The sequence below is a fragment of the Lissotriton helveticus genome, chromosome 5_1, assembly GCF_964261635.1.
Source record: "Lissotriton helveticus chromosome 5_1, aLisHel1.1, whole genome shotgun sequence".
Classification (NCBI taxonomy): Eukaryota; Metazoa; Chordata; class Amphibia; order Caudata; family Salamandridae; genus Lissotriton; species Lissotriton helveticus.
In genome coordinates, this window is record NC_136065.1 from 326,314,486 (window position 1) to 326,330,124 (window position 15,639).

The 15,639-nt window shown below is 46.7% G+C and overlaps 1 protein-coding gene across 1 annotated transcript in view; it reads right to left on the minus strand.

Moving 5' to 3' along the window:
- MXRA8 (matrix remodeling associated 8) overlaps positions 1-15,639 on the minus strand; it is a 151,185-nt gene that overhangs the window by 19,411 nt on the left and 116,135 nt on the right. The window contains exons 5-7 of the mRNA XM_078642394.1: positions 11,757-11,915; positions 8,451-8,481; positions 3,734-3,810 (exon numbers count right to left, since the gene is read on the minus strand). Of these exons, the coding sequence (XP_078498520.1) occupies positions 3,734-3,810; positions 8,451-8,481; positions 11,757-11,915 (267 nt within the window). The remainder of the gene's footprint in view (positions 1-3,733; positions 3,811-8,450; positions 8,482-11,756; positions 11,916-15,639) is intronic.

A 15,639-nucleotide genomic window follows, 5' to 3' on the forward strand; every position in this document is an offset into this window, starting at 1 on the left:
CAACCAGGACATCCTTTGCCCAGTTGACGACCACCAGGAAAAAGAGATTTACAATCACGCCTCACAGGGCGAAGCGCGCATAAAGCGGCCGCGCTGTAGACAATCATCCTAGAATGCCTACCCGAAAAGCCAGAGTCCCGCCTCGCCCGCCTCCGAAACGCTGACGAGCGCAGACGGGCAGGACTCTGGCACGACTCAGGCGCAGGGAAGGCGCACCGCTGCGCGTCACCGCTGCGCTGGTCAGGCGAGCTTTAAATAGCGTTGTCTCGGCGTCCCAGGTGACCTGGACGCTCAAAGATGGCGCTCACACTACTCCCCTCACAAAGATGGCGCTCAGCCCAAACCCTCCCGGTAACCCGGATCCGCCCAACAGCGGTGGTGTTCACCAGATTTACAGTGCAGGTAAGGGCCAGAAAGAATTAGTAGCAGGGAGGCAGGCTAAAAAATTAACGAACAAAATCCACAAAAAAACGAAGGTTTTTTTAAAATAGAAGAGCAAACAAGCGCGCGACCAGCGCGGTCAAAAGCGAGGCGCCAAGTGCAAACTTGGCCTCAGGAACCCTAAGCAGTACAATATTATTGTTCATAATAATAGTTTGGGAAATAAATCGTCATATCAGGAATAACGGTGCAGGTAGGACTCGTATCTGTAATCTTATCCCAAACATTATAATTAATAATAATGGTATGGACAGCAAATGATCAAATTAGGAGTAAAGGGGAAAGCTGGACTCTTGTGTAATTATGAGGCACAGGCCCCTCCCACCTCAAGGGATCACAAACATTGCATAGTTACAACAGATCTGGTGTGTTTCACACAGGGACACCAGGCAGAATTTCTGGGACTAAACTCTGTGGGAAATGAGGGCCTTAATTGTAATATGACTTTGACAACATTTTTAATTTTTGTATAATTTGGTTCTATGTATAATGTAAGGGTCTATTATAATAGCGGGTGGATCGCCACCGCCCGTATGGCGGTGGCGATCTGCCCGCCATTACCTACCTATCGCCTCCCATTTCTCCCCTGCCATATTACCATGGCGGGGGGACGTCTGCGGACGGAAAGACCCTCGGCCGGTTTTTCGCCCATCGACAAGTCAACTGGGCGGAAAAGGGGCTGAATATGATGGCAGTGTCTGCAAGACACCGCCATCCATATTACAATACAGGCCAGAAGTGCCTTTCCATGGCGGCAGAAAGGCATGCGGTTCCTGAATATGGGGGCCCGTTGCGGGCCCCCAGGGTGTTGAAGGGTGGGGGTGCACATTGGGGTACCTATGGTACCCCCCTGCATTTACATGCACATCGTGGCAGGCACCGCGCACCATAAGGTGCATCCACAGCATGTGGCGGGCGGTGCTCTGAGCACCGCCCGCCACAATGTTGTGGATGGGGGATGCCACTGCCACTGTGGTGGTGGTATCCTAATTGCTGGTGCGGGACCGCCGCACCACTGGCGGCATGTCCCATCACCGCTAGGGTGTCCGCCTGCCATCCTAATAGACCCCTAAGTCTTGAACAGTCCTGGTACCTTGTCAGGAACCGAGAGTGTCTAAACGGAAGCTGAAAAAAGGGAAAACTCGAGTACGCCAAAGGATGGAAAGGGAGCATCACATCAGATCTGGTCCAATTTATTTGAACAATAAATGTTAAGTTTTATGTTTCAAGTCGTTCTCAGGATTATTTCCTCCTTTGTTCGCCCAGAGTTAAACAAGTTTGCTCGGATGGTAAGAATTTTTTTCTGGCTGCCACTAAATTGTGGAATTCTGTGCCTCTCTCTCTGCGTAGGACGTCGGTCCTGATCAAGTTTAACAAAGCCTTAAAGACCTGGCTCTAACCCACTGACTTGGCTTTTCTTGTTTTTCTTTTTGATTGTTCCTTCTGCTTGGGAGTAGGATCTTTCAGGCACATGCATCAAAGCTTTTTGTGATCGCAAACGATGCGATTCGCAAAAATCGGCCGTTTGCGATAGCAAAATTTGCTTTTGAGATGCATCAAGGGTCAAAGCCCTCGCAATTTAAGAATTCGCAATTAATTGCGAGTTCTCAAATTGCGATTGCATTTAAGAAATCGCAAATTGAGATTCCTTAAATGCAATGCATTAAAGCAAAAAAATCTGCGAATTCGCTAATAGGGGGAGCAAATTACCATGAAGTTGAACTTCATGGTAATTTGCAACATTTTTTAAAAATGCACGTTTGTGCATTTTTCAAAGTTTCATGTTGTGCACACACATGCCCTTAGGGCATGTGTGTGCGCAACATATGTGCACAGACCTGGCACCCTTGAAATCGCATTCTCAATTTGCGATTCTCTAATTGAGATTCGCAAATTGAGAATGTCTTCACATTCATTCCTATGGGCCTGTAGGCCCATAGGAATGAATGGGAAGGCATTCCTTAATTGCGACTCGCAATTTGCGAGTTGCAATTAAGGAATGTTTAGAAATCGCAATTTTTAAGCGATTCCTACATGCATAGACTTTAGCGATTCCTTAATTGCGATTCCTTAAAAATCGCAATTAAGGAATCGCAAAAGCCTACCTTGATGCATGTGCCTGTATGTGCTCAGTTCTCTAGCGCCAGGACCTTTCCAGTAGTTGCGCCCTTTATAAACTCCATAACATAGCATACCATCAAAGTGTTTACCCACGTAATCAAACCAGTATACCCACATAGGCTCACTTCATAGCAGCCTGCACACAAAATCTGTATGTGCTCAGTTCTCTAGCGCCAGGACCTTTCCAGTAGTTGCGCCCTTTATAAACTCCATAACATAGCATACCATCAAAGTGTTTACCCACGTAATCAAACCAGTATACCCACATAGGCTCACTTCATAGCAGCCTGCACACAAAATCAGAGTGGGGGAATTTACAGTGGTCTTCATATTGTCGCCTGATAGTCGGGTGTCTCATGTCGCAGCATGTTTCAGAGGCGGGAGAGTACATTTGTTGCATGCAAAAGATGAAAATCTCGTTCATCCTTAAAAAACATCATTAACACTTTAGGCATCCAACAGACAAACAAACTTGGCAACTTTAAGTTAAGCCACATCTATGTTTGGAGCATCATTAAATGCAATGATCTCCTACCTGGAGATGTAATAGAAAAAGGTGTCTTTAACAAAGCACCCATTTTGGCCATGATGCTGCTATAGTTTAACATTTAACTGTACCTAGGTTGATAGGTACTGTGGGGTCTTGTAAACCAGTGAGTGAGTTGATTTCACCAGGAATCTTTGTATTTTTTGGAGTCTAGAATCTGCCCTATAGGAAGTATGTGCTCTATTTGGACACAGCTCTTACCATCGAATCTTTAATTGTTGCAGTCTCTTCAAACTATTTCACCAGTTTGATCTTTTGAAGAAAATGTTACTTTGCCTCACTCACACTTTTAGGATTTCAATGACCACTAAATAGAGTGGCCCATGTTTACACTACAAGATGTCCCTCTATTTGAGCCTCTTTAAGCATCTCTTGTCACAGCTACAAATTGACTCCACTAATTAGCGATTCAGGTCACTTTAGTGAGACTTTTGCCCCCTTCTTTTCAGTTCGAGAAAGAAGGCTACACTAATTGTAATTGTACTTTACTAGTGTGAACTACTCATCTGATAAGGGATGTAGTGCCACGTTTACATAAACAACTGTGGGGTTTCCAGGCCTTATAGTACTTAGCTACAGATATGAAGCATTCATTGAGTAGAACACTGGAGAAGATTGACATACCAAGCCGGATCTCCTCACTTTTGCATGGGGTCAGCTCCGATTCATCAGCAGCAGGCATGTTAAGATGGAATTCTCTTCTGAAAGGACAGAAAAACAGATTTAGGGCAGCAGATTAAATCACTTTTCAAATCCTTTTGGCACCCATTCCCTGCACTTCCAAGCAAGCATGCTGTTTCATTATGTACAGTGAAGATGTTTCCTATCAAAGTAAGCCTACTGCTGACTAAGGGTGATGCAGTATCTTCCTACAGATAAACAATATGGTTGTCTCCTTAGTGAAGTTTTTCAAATCCCTTAAGTAGCTTCCAAGTTCTCAGTAAACAAGAGTGAATCTATGTACTGTAAATATTGATTTATTTCAATGTTTCTACCATGTGATGTAGAATCCAAGGGGCAGATGAGTAAACTCAGGATATGGTAACATTAAGGCTTAGATTCAGAACATGAGAGCCCCTTAGTGTGGGAATCTTCAAGCTTGGAATTAGAACATTCAAGGGCCTATGTAAGCATATGAGAGCCCCTTGGTAAGAGGGTATTCAAGCCTGGGATCAGAAAATACAAGGGCATAAGAGTTGAAATACTGACACTGGAAACAATAGTTCTTAGGTATGCAAAGACTAAGGGCTGGGGTAAAACCCTCTGGGCTGCATGGTATTGCAAAACTGAGGCTTGGGATCGGATGTATGATGTTACAACGCGATCATTTAGATCGCGGTACATTACATCGCTGCTTATACAATGCAAGTTGTTACAACGACTTGTGCTGTAGGGGGCTGGCCTTAGGAATAGTATGATTTTTTATTCCAACTCCAGCCTACGTACAATAGGGAAGGTGTAGGAATAGTAAATCACACTATTCCTTAGTCTAGAGCGCCCTCCAGTGCAAGTCGTGATAACGACTTGCATTGTAAAAGCAGCAATGTAAATGTATTGCAGTGTTTTGACCGCGCTGTTAAGGTCGTTACCCTTGGGGGGGGGATCAGACAGTTGGTGTTTCTAGGCATTGTCTATGCTTTCCTTATCCGGAGCTATAGTCTTTGGAATGTACTTTGATAGCCTGCCAACTGCTATATTAGACAGTTGTGCAGAACTTGAAGCTCTAGGAAAGCTATTAACACATACTATTGCACATATTTATCCCATAGTACAACTTTCTGTACTTTTAATAGGATGTCATCCATGGCCAGTACGCTTGGCTACTACACCACCCTTACTAGACAGCCTCATTCCTAAATCTTTGTTCAGACAGTTTTGATATTCACTCCATCACAATGAGTTTTCATTCATAACATGGTTTAAGATGGATGTAGACTGGATTCCATGTGCGTTCTTTTGGAAGAAAGGTTACAGATTGGGTGTCAGTTTTCTTTATGGCATGCTTGGACTTTCTAGGCCTTTGATATATAATTTTGCCATCCATTTTTTATTTTATTTACCTGTCCTTGATTTGTGCTCATTATTGAGAAGGGGTGTACAATGTGTGGAAATGTGGTAAGGAGTCAGCTGGGTTTAAATTTCAGCAGTAGGGATCACTCCTGTAAAGTGGTGCTCGCCGTGGGAGTACTATGGGGCGGTGGGGCGGGGCGGGGGAGGGGCAGGGTGGGGGGTAGTAGATTCCGACATACGACGGACAGGAATAAGGTAAGTAATTAAATAAATAAAACAATTTACCTTACTCGGCAATGCAGCGCGCGTAAGGTAAACTGTTTTATTTATTTAATTACTTACCTTACTCCTGCCCGTTGTATGTCTGGTACTACTACCCCCCAACCTGCCCCTCCCCCGCCATGCCTCACCACCCCGCAGAACTCCCACGGCGAGCCGCCACTGCTCCTGTATAGCATGTTGAGCTAGTTGTGCAAATTTTCCAAAATTAAACAATTATGCCACGTAATTACGCAATTTTCCTGGCAACATCTTGCTTAAATACACAGGAACAGAATGAATGGCCAGAATGCGAAAAGTTACTGATTATGCGGTTTGTACTTTTTTTTTGCGGACAATACATCTTCATGTGCAAATGGATGTGAGGATGTATTTCGGGCTAAAATATAGCGCCAAATGCTGATTTTGTATTTCACATAATGACGCCTAATTTTGATTAATTTAACTGAAATTTCACATAAATACTCAAATGTAAATTATGCAAATTTATCACACCCCCTAAATGTCTTTCAAAGCAGGAATACTCAAACAACAAGAGAGGTAGGGATAAAGGACACTCCTATTCCCCAATTAATAACTCAAGAACAACAAAGGAGTGACGAGAGATATAAAAGAAACCAACCCAAGATGATCTTGCTCGGATATATAGTTTCAAAATATAAAGAAAAAACGAAAAGGAGAAAAGGAAGTACACAATATCAGGGTGTATGACTAAATGAAAAGCAACTTTTATTAAAAAGTAGAACCCTCACTCAACAACATAGTTGATGACATGCTTCATCATAGGGTCCACCAAGGAGACAAAATGTCTCCTTGGTGTGCTGCCACGCCTGAATTACAGCGGAGCTGGTATGTAGAGGACGCGTAGGAAGGTGCTCAGAGAAATAAGTGGATTAAAAGATGGCGGACTGAACTCCAAAACAACTTTAATGAAGAGTCAGACCACGATCGTTAGAAACAAGTGATTCAGACACTACTGGCTATACATTTGAGCCAAATGTATCCTGTGGAATGTATAGGTCGACATATTTCTGCTTTTAATCGCTAGCTCAGCAAAGCTTTCATCAGGACCAGAATAAAGAATAAAAATAATAAAAACTCCCCAGGCGGTATACGCACCCTAAGGCGTACCCTAACCTTGGGGATGTCTGTGCACGTAGAGGTAAACTCACGGTTTTACCCGATGTAGGTAGTCTCAGAATTTCCAAGGCCTACAGTTCTGAAAGAAAAAACTTATATTCAAACAGACATCCGCGTTAGACCCCAGTACCATTGTTCGGGCCGCGGAAGTGCAGTCAGTAGGTTGCCTGTGGGGACCCGCCAAGGACGAAGTAAGCCTTTTCCTTCTATTTCTGCCTTTATAATTACAAGCCATTACAGGGATAATTATCGTAACATTAATAACGATTGCGGGGATTGTAATTCGATTTCTCTTCACTTGGTAGAACATCCTTGCCGTGAAGAGATCCCCTGCAGCAGTGCCCATGTAGTACTATAATACAACAGTTCAAGTAAGTGCAGCACTTTGGTGCCACAATCTTTTATTTCATTTTGACGGGGGTCCCTTCCTTTCCTATTTTTGGGAAGAAGGAGCAATAAGTTTGGAAAAACGTACCCAAAAATGCATTTTTTGGTATCCTCGTAGAAAGGAGGCAAACCAAAAATACCCAGGTATAATGTTGGATAAACTAGTTACAACAATGATATACCGGGGTTTTAAATGTTGTGGGTAAAAGTTAATTCCACTACATTAATGATGGATTTCTAAAGGCTGGTCCATTGAATACCCGGAGTGGTTTCTTTTTTTTCAGAGATGATCTTCTTGCTGAAACCATCATTATACCCTATACAAAATTAAGGAAGTACACAGGGGTGTTTGGTTATTTGGCTGTGATACATTTGTCAAATTTTACGTGCTCACAACAATGTCACCAATGTTGTTCTCTGATGTCTGTTTGAATATAAGTTTTTTCTTTCAGAACTGTAGGCCTTGGAAATTCTGAGACTACCTACATCGGGTAAAAACCGTGAGTTTACCTCTACATGCACAGACATCCCCAAGGTTAGGGTACACCTTAGGGTGAGTATACCGCCTGGGGAGTTTTTATTATTTTTATTCTTTATTCTGGTCCTGATGAAAGCTTTGCTGAGCTAGCGATTAAAAGCAGAAACATGTCGACCTATACATTCCACAGAATACATTTGGCTCAAATGTATAGCCAGTAGTGTCCGAATCACTTGTTTTTAACGATCGTGGTCTGACTCTTCATTAAAGTTGTTTTGGGGTTCAGTCCGCCATCTTTTAATCCACTTATTTCTCTGAGCACCTTCCTACACGTCCTCTACATACCAGCTCCGCTGTAAATCAGGCGTGACAGCACACCAAGGAGACATTTTGTCTCCTTGGTGGAACCCTATGATGAAGCATGTCATCAACTATGTTGATGAGTGAGGGTTCTACTTTTTAATAAAAGTTGCTTTTCATTTAGTCATACACCCTGATATTGTGTACTTCCTTGTCTCCTTTTCGTTTTTTCTTTATATTTTGAAACTATATATCCGAGCAAGATCATCTTGAGTTCCAAAGCAGAAAGACATAAACTGGGTATCAGTTAATATTATACAATTTACCTTGCGCGCTGCATCGCTAACTCGGCGATGCAGCGCGCGCAAAGTAATTTGTTTTATTTATTTAATTACTTACCTTACTCCTGTCCGTCATATGTCGGACTCCAGTACCCCCCTCTTCGCCCCACCCCACTGCCCGCAGCACTTCCTCGGTGAGCCACCAATGCAAAACACAGTCTTATGTTAGCGCTCTGAGGCAACTGCATAGTGACTTACAGCATAACAAATGACTTCATAAATAATGAGTAAATGATTCTTAGAGTGCGCATCTTAGTGATCTCCCAATAGTTGTTTTCAGTGACTCTTTCTTATGTGGACAATCTATGCAATTTACTATTGTCATTGTACTGTATCATTATGAATTAATTTATAAAAATAAAAAAAGTAAATAAGGAATACATGAAAGGCAATAACTTTTACTTACTCATCTGATTTCTTCACACTATAGCCAACCCCTAGATGGGAAATACAAAGATTACAATTAGTCAAAGGAAATCCCCTCAATGAAAAGTTGCCTCATCTGTGGGTTTAGCTGTGGGGATCTAACTTGGGGAGTGTTCTGTGTGCAGTAGGCTGGCAAGATAGAACCACGTCACCGGGACCCCACAGGTTCATCCATGAGCAGCCCAATCTGTCAGTCTAGTCGAATTGGCTCTATCCAAGAATACAGGGGCAGATTTATGACGCACTTGCGCCACGTTTATGCCGCTGTTGCGTCACGCAAGGCGGCGTAAACGTGGCGCATCCCTACGAACGATTTACAACGTGACGCATCTAGGCAGATGCGTCACGTTGTAAAGCCCTGCGCCGCTTGTGGGCGTTCCGGCGCAGGGTGGGCGTTCCGGGGCAGGTGCGCCTCGCAAAAGTGGCTGAGTGAAATCTATAAGATTTCACTCAGTCACTTTCAGGCCAATGCTGCGTCAAAAGCCTGCGCCTGCTTGAAGCAGGCGTAGGTCTTGACGCAGCATTGTGGAGATGGGGCACCCCCGAGCCTTGCTGGAGCTGCGTCGCGCTTGCGACGCAACTCCAGCAATGCGTCACCTTTACGGCACAGATGCGTCACGCATCTGTGCCGTTTTTGCCCCATGGTGCGCCGCATCATAAATGCGGCGCACCATGGGTGGCGCAGCTGTGGCGCACTGTGGCGCATGTTAACTGGCGCATCCCTGGGGATGCGCCAGTTAACATAAATCTGCCCCACAATTTCCAAATTGCAATAGTATGCTGAGTAAAACATAGTGTTTTGGTGATAAGAAGGCATGTGGCCACCTCACTGTATCCAGGACATGCCTAGCTGGTAGAACCCCTCAGTTTTTTTTTACTTGTCAATGTTGCACTGGCTGTGATTTCCTGAACCTCAGCCACTCAAAATATCTCCTTTCAAAATCTGTCCATGTTCTGTGCCATTTGGATCCAAAGCTTGGCTACCCAGTGGCCATGCGGATATCTCTATGTAATAACCCAGTGGCGTAACCCAGTGGCGTAACACAGGCCCCCACAGCCCCTGCGATGCAGGCGCCCCCCAAAATTCCAGGGGTGGGGGGGCCTCAGCACAGTATTCTGGCTGTAGAGCTCCCGATTGAGTCAGAGGGGGTGGGCCTCCACAAACCATGCTCGGAGGTCCCCTCAAGTTTTGTTACGCCAATGCAGTAACCTGCAGATATAGAAGCATTAGCTTTAAAGTCACCAAGTACCCTGGGCAGTAGTGTAATGAAGGTGCAGCAGGCCCTCATGCAAACAAGCATATGGCCCCTCGCACCCTGATCACCATCCCTTCAGATTCCTGACCCGTGGTGCCACTGCTCTTGCTCCACCATTGATAACGATGACCCTTGACAGGGACTACTAGCTTATTTCCCTATGGATTACTTCTTAATCAGCCCATCAACATTCACTGCTTACAAGTTGTGTTGTCCCACATCCCACTGCTGCTGCTCCTCCAAATAGTTGGTACCCCCAAACTGCACTTCTTCATTGTCCTCTATCTGTTGCTCGATCAAATATTTAGTACAGAGCCCAAGAATGAGAGTAGAGATAATGTAGTGATAATCAGAAGAGAGATGGAAGAGTAGGCAGAACAAGTAAGCTACATGGAAGGCAGAATGTGTGAGAGTAATGTGTCTGGAAGAGAGAAAGCAACATAGTGATTGAGATGGTAACCAGTCATAAAAACACAAGCATGTTAAAGACTGAAGGGTGGTCCTATCGCGAGACGGTCCAGCGACACGTTCCGCAGAACGAGGAAGTCAAGAATGAGAGAATGAACGAAACATGAAGACATATGTAAAGTGACACAGATGGTTCGTAGGCTCAGATAGGTGACTGATTGAAATGCCAGGCTAGTAAAGCCCCAGCTGAGAGTGAAACATTACAGAATCCACAGATGAGAGGGTCACACCACAGTAGTGTCAGCAGAGAGCGCAATACTACAGAAGTCTCAGCAAGAGTGTCACACTACACAGGTCCTAGCTGAGAGTGCCACACTACAGGAGCCTCAGCTGAGAGTGCCACTGTGAAGAAAGCCCCGAAGAGAAGAGACAGTCACAGTACAGGAGACATTGAAATGAGTGGCACACTACATAGGTGCTATCTGGGAGTGCCACTCTGTAGAAAGCCCTGAAGAGACGAGACAGCCATAGAACAGGAGGCCTTGAAGTGAGTGCCACACTACATAGGTGCTATCTGGGAGTGCCACTCTGTAGAAAGCCCTGAAGAGACGAGACAGCCATAGAACAGGAGGCCTTGAAGTGAGTGCCACACTTCATAGGTGCTATCTGGGAGGGCCATTCTGTAGAAAGCCCTGAAGAGAAAAGACAGCCACAGTACAGAAGACCTTGAAGTGAGTGCCACACTACATAAGTGCCAGCTGGGAGTGCCACTCTGTAGAAAGCCATGAAGAGAAGAGACAGCCACAGTACAGGAGGCATTTAAGTGAGTGCCACACTACATATGTGTTAATTCGGAGTGCCATCCTGTAGAAAGCCCTGAAAAGAAAAGACAGCCGCAGTACAGAAGACCTTGAAGTGAGTGCCACACTACCTAGGTGCTGGCTGGGGGTGCACTCTGTAGAGAGCCCTGAGAAGAAGAGACAGCCACAGTACAGGAGACCTTGACGTGAGTGCCACACAACATAGGTGCTAGCTGGGAGTGCCACTCTGTAGAGAGCCCTGAAGAGAAGAGACAGCCACAGTACAGGAGACCTTGAGCTGAGTGCCACACTACATAGGCGCTGGCTGGGGGTGCCACTCTGTAGAAAGCCCTGAAGAGAAGAGACAGCCACAGTACAGGAGACCTTGAAGTGAGTGCCACACTGCATAGGTGCTAGCTGGGAGTGCAACTCTGTAGAAAGCCCTGAAGAGAAGAGACACACACAGTACAGGAGACCTTAAAGTAAGTGCCACACAACATAAGTGCCAGCTGCGAGTGCCACTCTACAGGTAGCTAAGCAGAGTCTGTCCCGCTACAATAGCCGCTGCTTGGAGGGCCACCACACAGAAGTCCCAGCTGTCTATGCCCACTATAGGATGCCCAGTAGGGTGTATCACTTGATAGAAGCCTCAGCAGATAGTGTCCCCCTACAGAACCCCCAGGGTAAACTGTGGTACAATTGCCCTCATACTACACCAAGCCAGAGCGAGCCGGAGAAAGACAATTTTGGTGATGGCCAGCATCAGTGAAACCCAATGATGACAGGGCTTCCAGATGAGGCTGCAAGCGCATCTGTTCTCACCTCTCTTCTGTCGTTTCCGGGTGACGAGGACTACGATGGTGAGGAGAAGGATGAAGAGGAGAAGCGTTGCCAGGATGTAGCCCAGCTGTTGGAAGAAGTGGCTGCGGTGCTCCGGAATGATGACGTTGATCACTTTATGCTCGGTTCCCACACTCGAATCTAGAGAAACACAAGTAAGAGAGAACTCAGCCCATGCTTGCTCTTGTTAAGTGTGCTCCTTGTATAGCAGTGTGAATTTAAGTATTATGTTTCTAAGCTGTACATTGTACGCCACTGCGAGGAAACAGGATCAAGAAAGAGGGCAAAAGAGGCACATGGGAGGGACGGAATAGAGGATCAGGCGGGATAGGAAAGTGCATGCAGTGGGACAGAAGAAGCGAACAAAATTCTATGATGTTGGCCTGCATAGCATTTATGATGTTGCAAAGCTGTTTCTAAGTAATGCTGGAAATAGAAGAGGGAAGGAGGGAATAGGAGAAAGAGAAAGAGGAAACATTGTGTTCTGTCATGTTGGCTGCTCTAAAAGCACCAAGAAGAACAAGAATGTGAGTGGGATAGTGAAGGGCATGCGGAAGAGGGAAAGAGAACGCGTGGGAGAGGGAGGAAGGAAACAGGAGAATACATCGTGTTGCTGCTTGTTTAGAGCTTTGCCTCACTAAGAATTACAGACTGGAGTTTGTTTCTACTTCTCTGGCCATTGTTTTAGCTCCAAGTTGCACAGTGCGATATTTCCTTATTTTTAATGTACAGACTAGTATAGCACAGAGCTTTACATGGGTAAGGGGTTAGCTCTGTCACTGCAGAATTGCTTCCAGTGTCCTTTCACAGGCACATAAGTGCTCATTTATTTCATAATGCAACCCTCATGATGAATCATAACTTCATAACACAAGCAAACCTGATTTTTCTACATTTTATGAATTGCATATTTTTTAACTTCAGTGGTAAAAATGCTTGTCTTATGTTTGCCCAGTTTCACAAATCCATACACTTTGAGCTGCCCAAGTCCATGTTTTTTTCTATGAATTCTGGGACGTGTAGCTTTGTTTTATAATGGAATAAACAAGACTACAAGTCTCTGGATTCAAAGAAAAAAACCCGGACTAGAGTAGCTAGTCACGCATGAACCTGAGAACCTTTGTAGGGACTGCTGTCCCCTTTAGCATTACTGAATAATTAGTGTACTTAAATTGCATCACAAGAGTGCTATTGCCACAAGAAAGGATAATTGTATGTACATTGGTCCGGATGTACAAAGTAATTTAGTGGTTACAAACCATGCAGATTCAGTAAATCACAGGGTTTGCAACCATTATGTGTCTTTTTCGTATGTTCTAAACCCATTTTGCAATACGGTAAATGCGAACTGAAACCCAATATGGGTTTAGAAATGAGTCGCAATTTGGAAAGAGCATGCTTATAACATGCCTCCTCGACAGCACCACCCCGGACGTAGCATTCTTCACCGAAACCTGGACCAACCCCACCTCGGGACCGGACATCGCCATCGCCATCCCCCAAGGATACAAGATCTCCAGGAAGGACCGCCCCACCCACCCAGGAGGAGGAATCGCCATCGTCCACAAATCCAGCCTCCGCCTGAGCACACTCCCTGACGAGTCCACAGAACTGATGGAACACCTTCACTTCAAGATACTGGCCAGCCCCACCGCCGCCCTCCGAGGAACCCTCATCTACCGACCCCCTGGACTCCGGGGACCCTTCGCCAACTCCATCACGGACATTATCTCCCCGCAGGCCATCGCATCCACCAACTACACCCTGCTGGGAGACCTCAACTTCCACCTCGACAATCAACTGGACCCCAACACCACATGCCTCCTGGACAACCTCCACAACATTGGACTCCGCCAGATCGTGACCGAGCCCACGCACTCAGCAGGACACACCCTCGACCCCCTCTTCACTACAGGAAACTGCATCACCTTCAGCCACACCACCGAACTCCCATGGACCGACCATCTTTGCGTCCACTTCACCTTCAGAACACCCACCATCCACAGACACCAGCACCTGCTTCCACAAAGAAACTGGACCAAAATCACCGACGACCAGCTCACCTCCTCACTCAACAACTCCACCCCAACCATCGCGGAAAACGACGACCCCAACACCGCAGCCCGAACCCTGCGTAGATGGATCTCGGACAGCACCAACACCATAGCCCCCCTCAAGAAAAACAACAATACCCGTGCCAAGAAAGCCAGATGGTTTACCACCGAACTTCGAGAATCCAGGCGCACATGCCACCGCTTCGAAAAGGCCTGGAGAAACACCAAATCCACAGAAGCCCACAACAACTTCAGAGCCGCCACCAACGCCCACCATCAACTCATCAGAGAAACGAGGAAAAAAGCGATTGAAGACAGAATCTCCACCCACACACACAACAGCAAGGAACTCTTCAGCATCATCAAGGAGTTCGCCCAACCCACCAGAGAGTCTACCGACATCCCTCCCTCACAAGACCTCTGCAACAAACTCAGCACCTTTTTCCACCACAAAATCAAGAGCATCTACGACAACTTCGACGAAGACAACCAACACACTGAACCCTCACCAACCACCCCCGACACCCGGACACCAGCGATTGATGACTGGACAGCCCTCACCACCGAAGACACACTGAAGACAATGAAGTCAATCCACTCTGGGGCCCCCACGGACCCCTGCCCCCACCACATCTTCAACAAAGCCACCGACACCATCGCACCCATGCTCCGCCACACCATCAACCGCTCCCTGGCAACCGCCTCGTTCCCCGATGACTGGAAACACGCCGAGGTGAACCCCCTCCTAAAGAAACCCTCAGCGGACCCCACCGACCTCAAAAACTACAGACCCATCTCCCTGCTCCCGTTCCCAGCGAAAGTCATCGAGAAAGCCATCAACAGCCAACTCGCCACATTCATTGAAGAACACAACATCCTCGACTCCTCCCAATCCGGCTTCAGAAAAAAACACAGTACGGAAACCGCCCTCCTCGCCGCAACAGACGACATCCGCACCCTACTGGACAAAGGAGAAACAGTAGCCCTCATCCTCCTCGACCTATCAGCGGCGTTCGACACAGTCTCCCACCGCACCCTAATACGCAGACTCCACGACGCAGGAATCCAGGACAAGGCCCTCGACTAGATCTGCTCCTTCCTCTCCAGCGGGACGCAGCGGGTCAGACTCCCCCCTTTCCTCTCGGACCCTACACTTACCACCTGCGGAGTTCCCCAGGGCTCCTCCCTCAGCCCGACGCTCTTCAACGTCTACATGGCTCCACTTGCCCCCATCGTCAGAACCTACGGACTCAACATCGTGTCATACGCAGACGACACCCAGCTCATCCTCTCCCTATCCAACGAGCCCAACACCGCCAGACGCAACTTTCGAGAAGGCATGGAAGCCGTTGCCAAATGGATGAAAAACAGCTGCCTACAACTAAACACTAACGAAACAGAAGTACTCATCATGGGCCCAAACCCCGACGCCTGGAGCGACACCTGGTGGCCCACCGCCCTCGGAAACCCGCCAACCCCCACAGACCACGCACGCAACCTGGGAATCATCCTGGACTCCGAGATCAAAATGGAATGCCAGATCAACTCTGTCTCATCTTCCTGCTTCCACACCCTCCGCCTCCTTTGTAAGACCTTCAAATGGATCCCCCTCGAACACCGAAAGACAGTCACTCACGCCCTGGTCACCAGCAGACTCGACTACGGCAACGCACTCTACGCCGGAATAAACAAAAACCTCATCCGCAAGCTACAGAACATCCAGAACGCCGCCGCAAGACTGGTCCTCAACCTGCCAAAACACTGCCACATCTCCCAGCACCTGCGCACACTCCAGTGGCTCCCCATCGAGG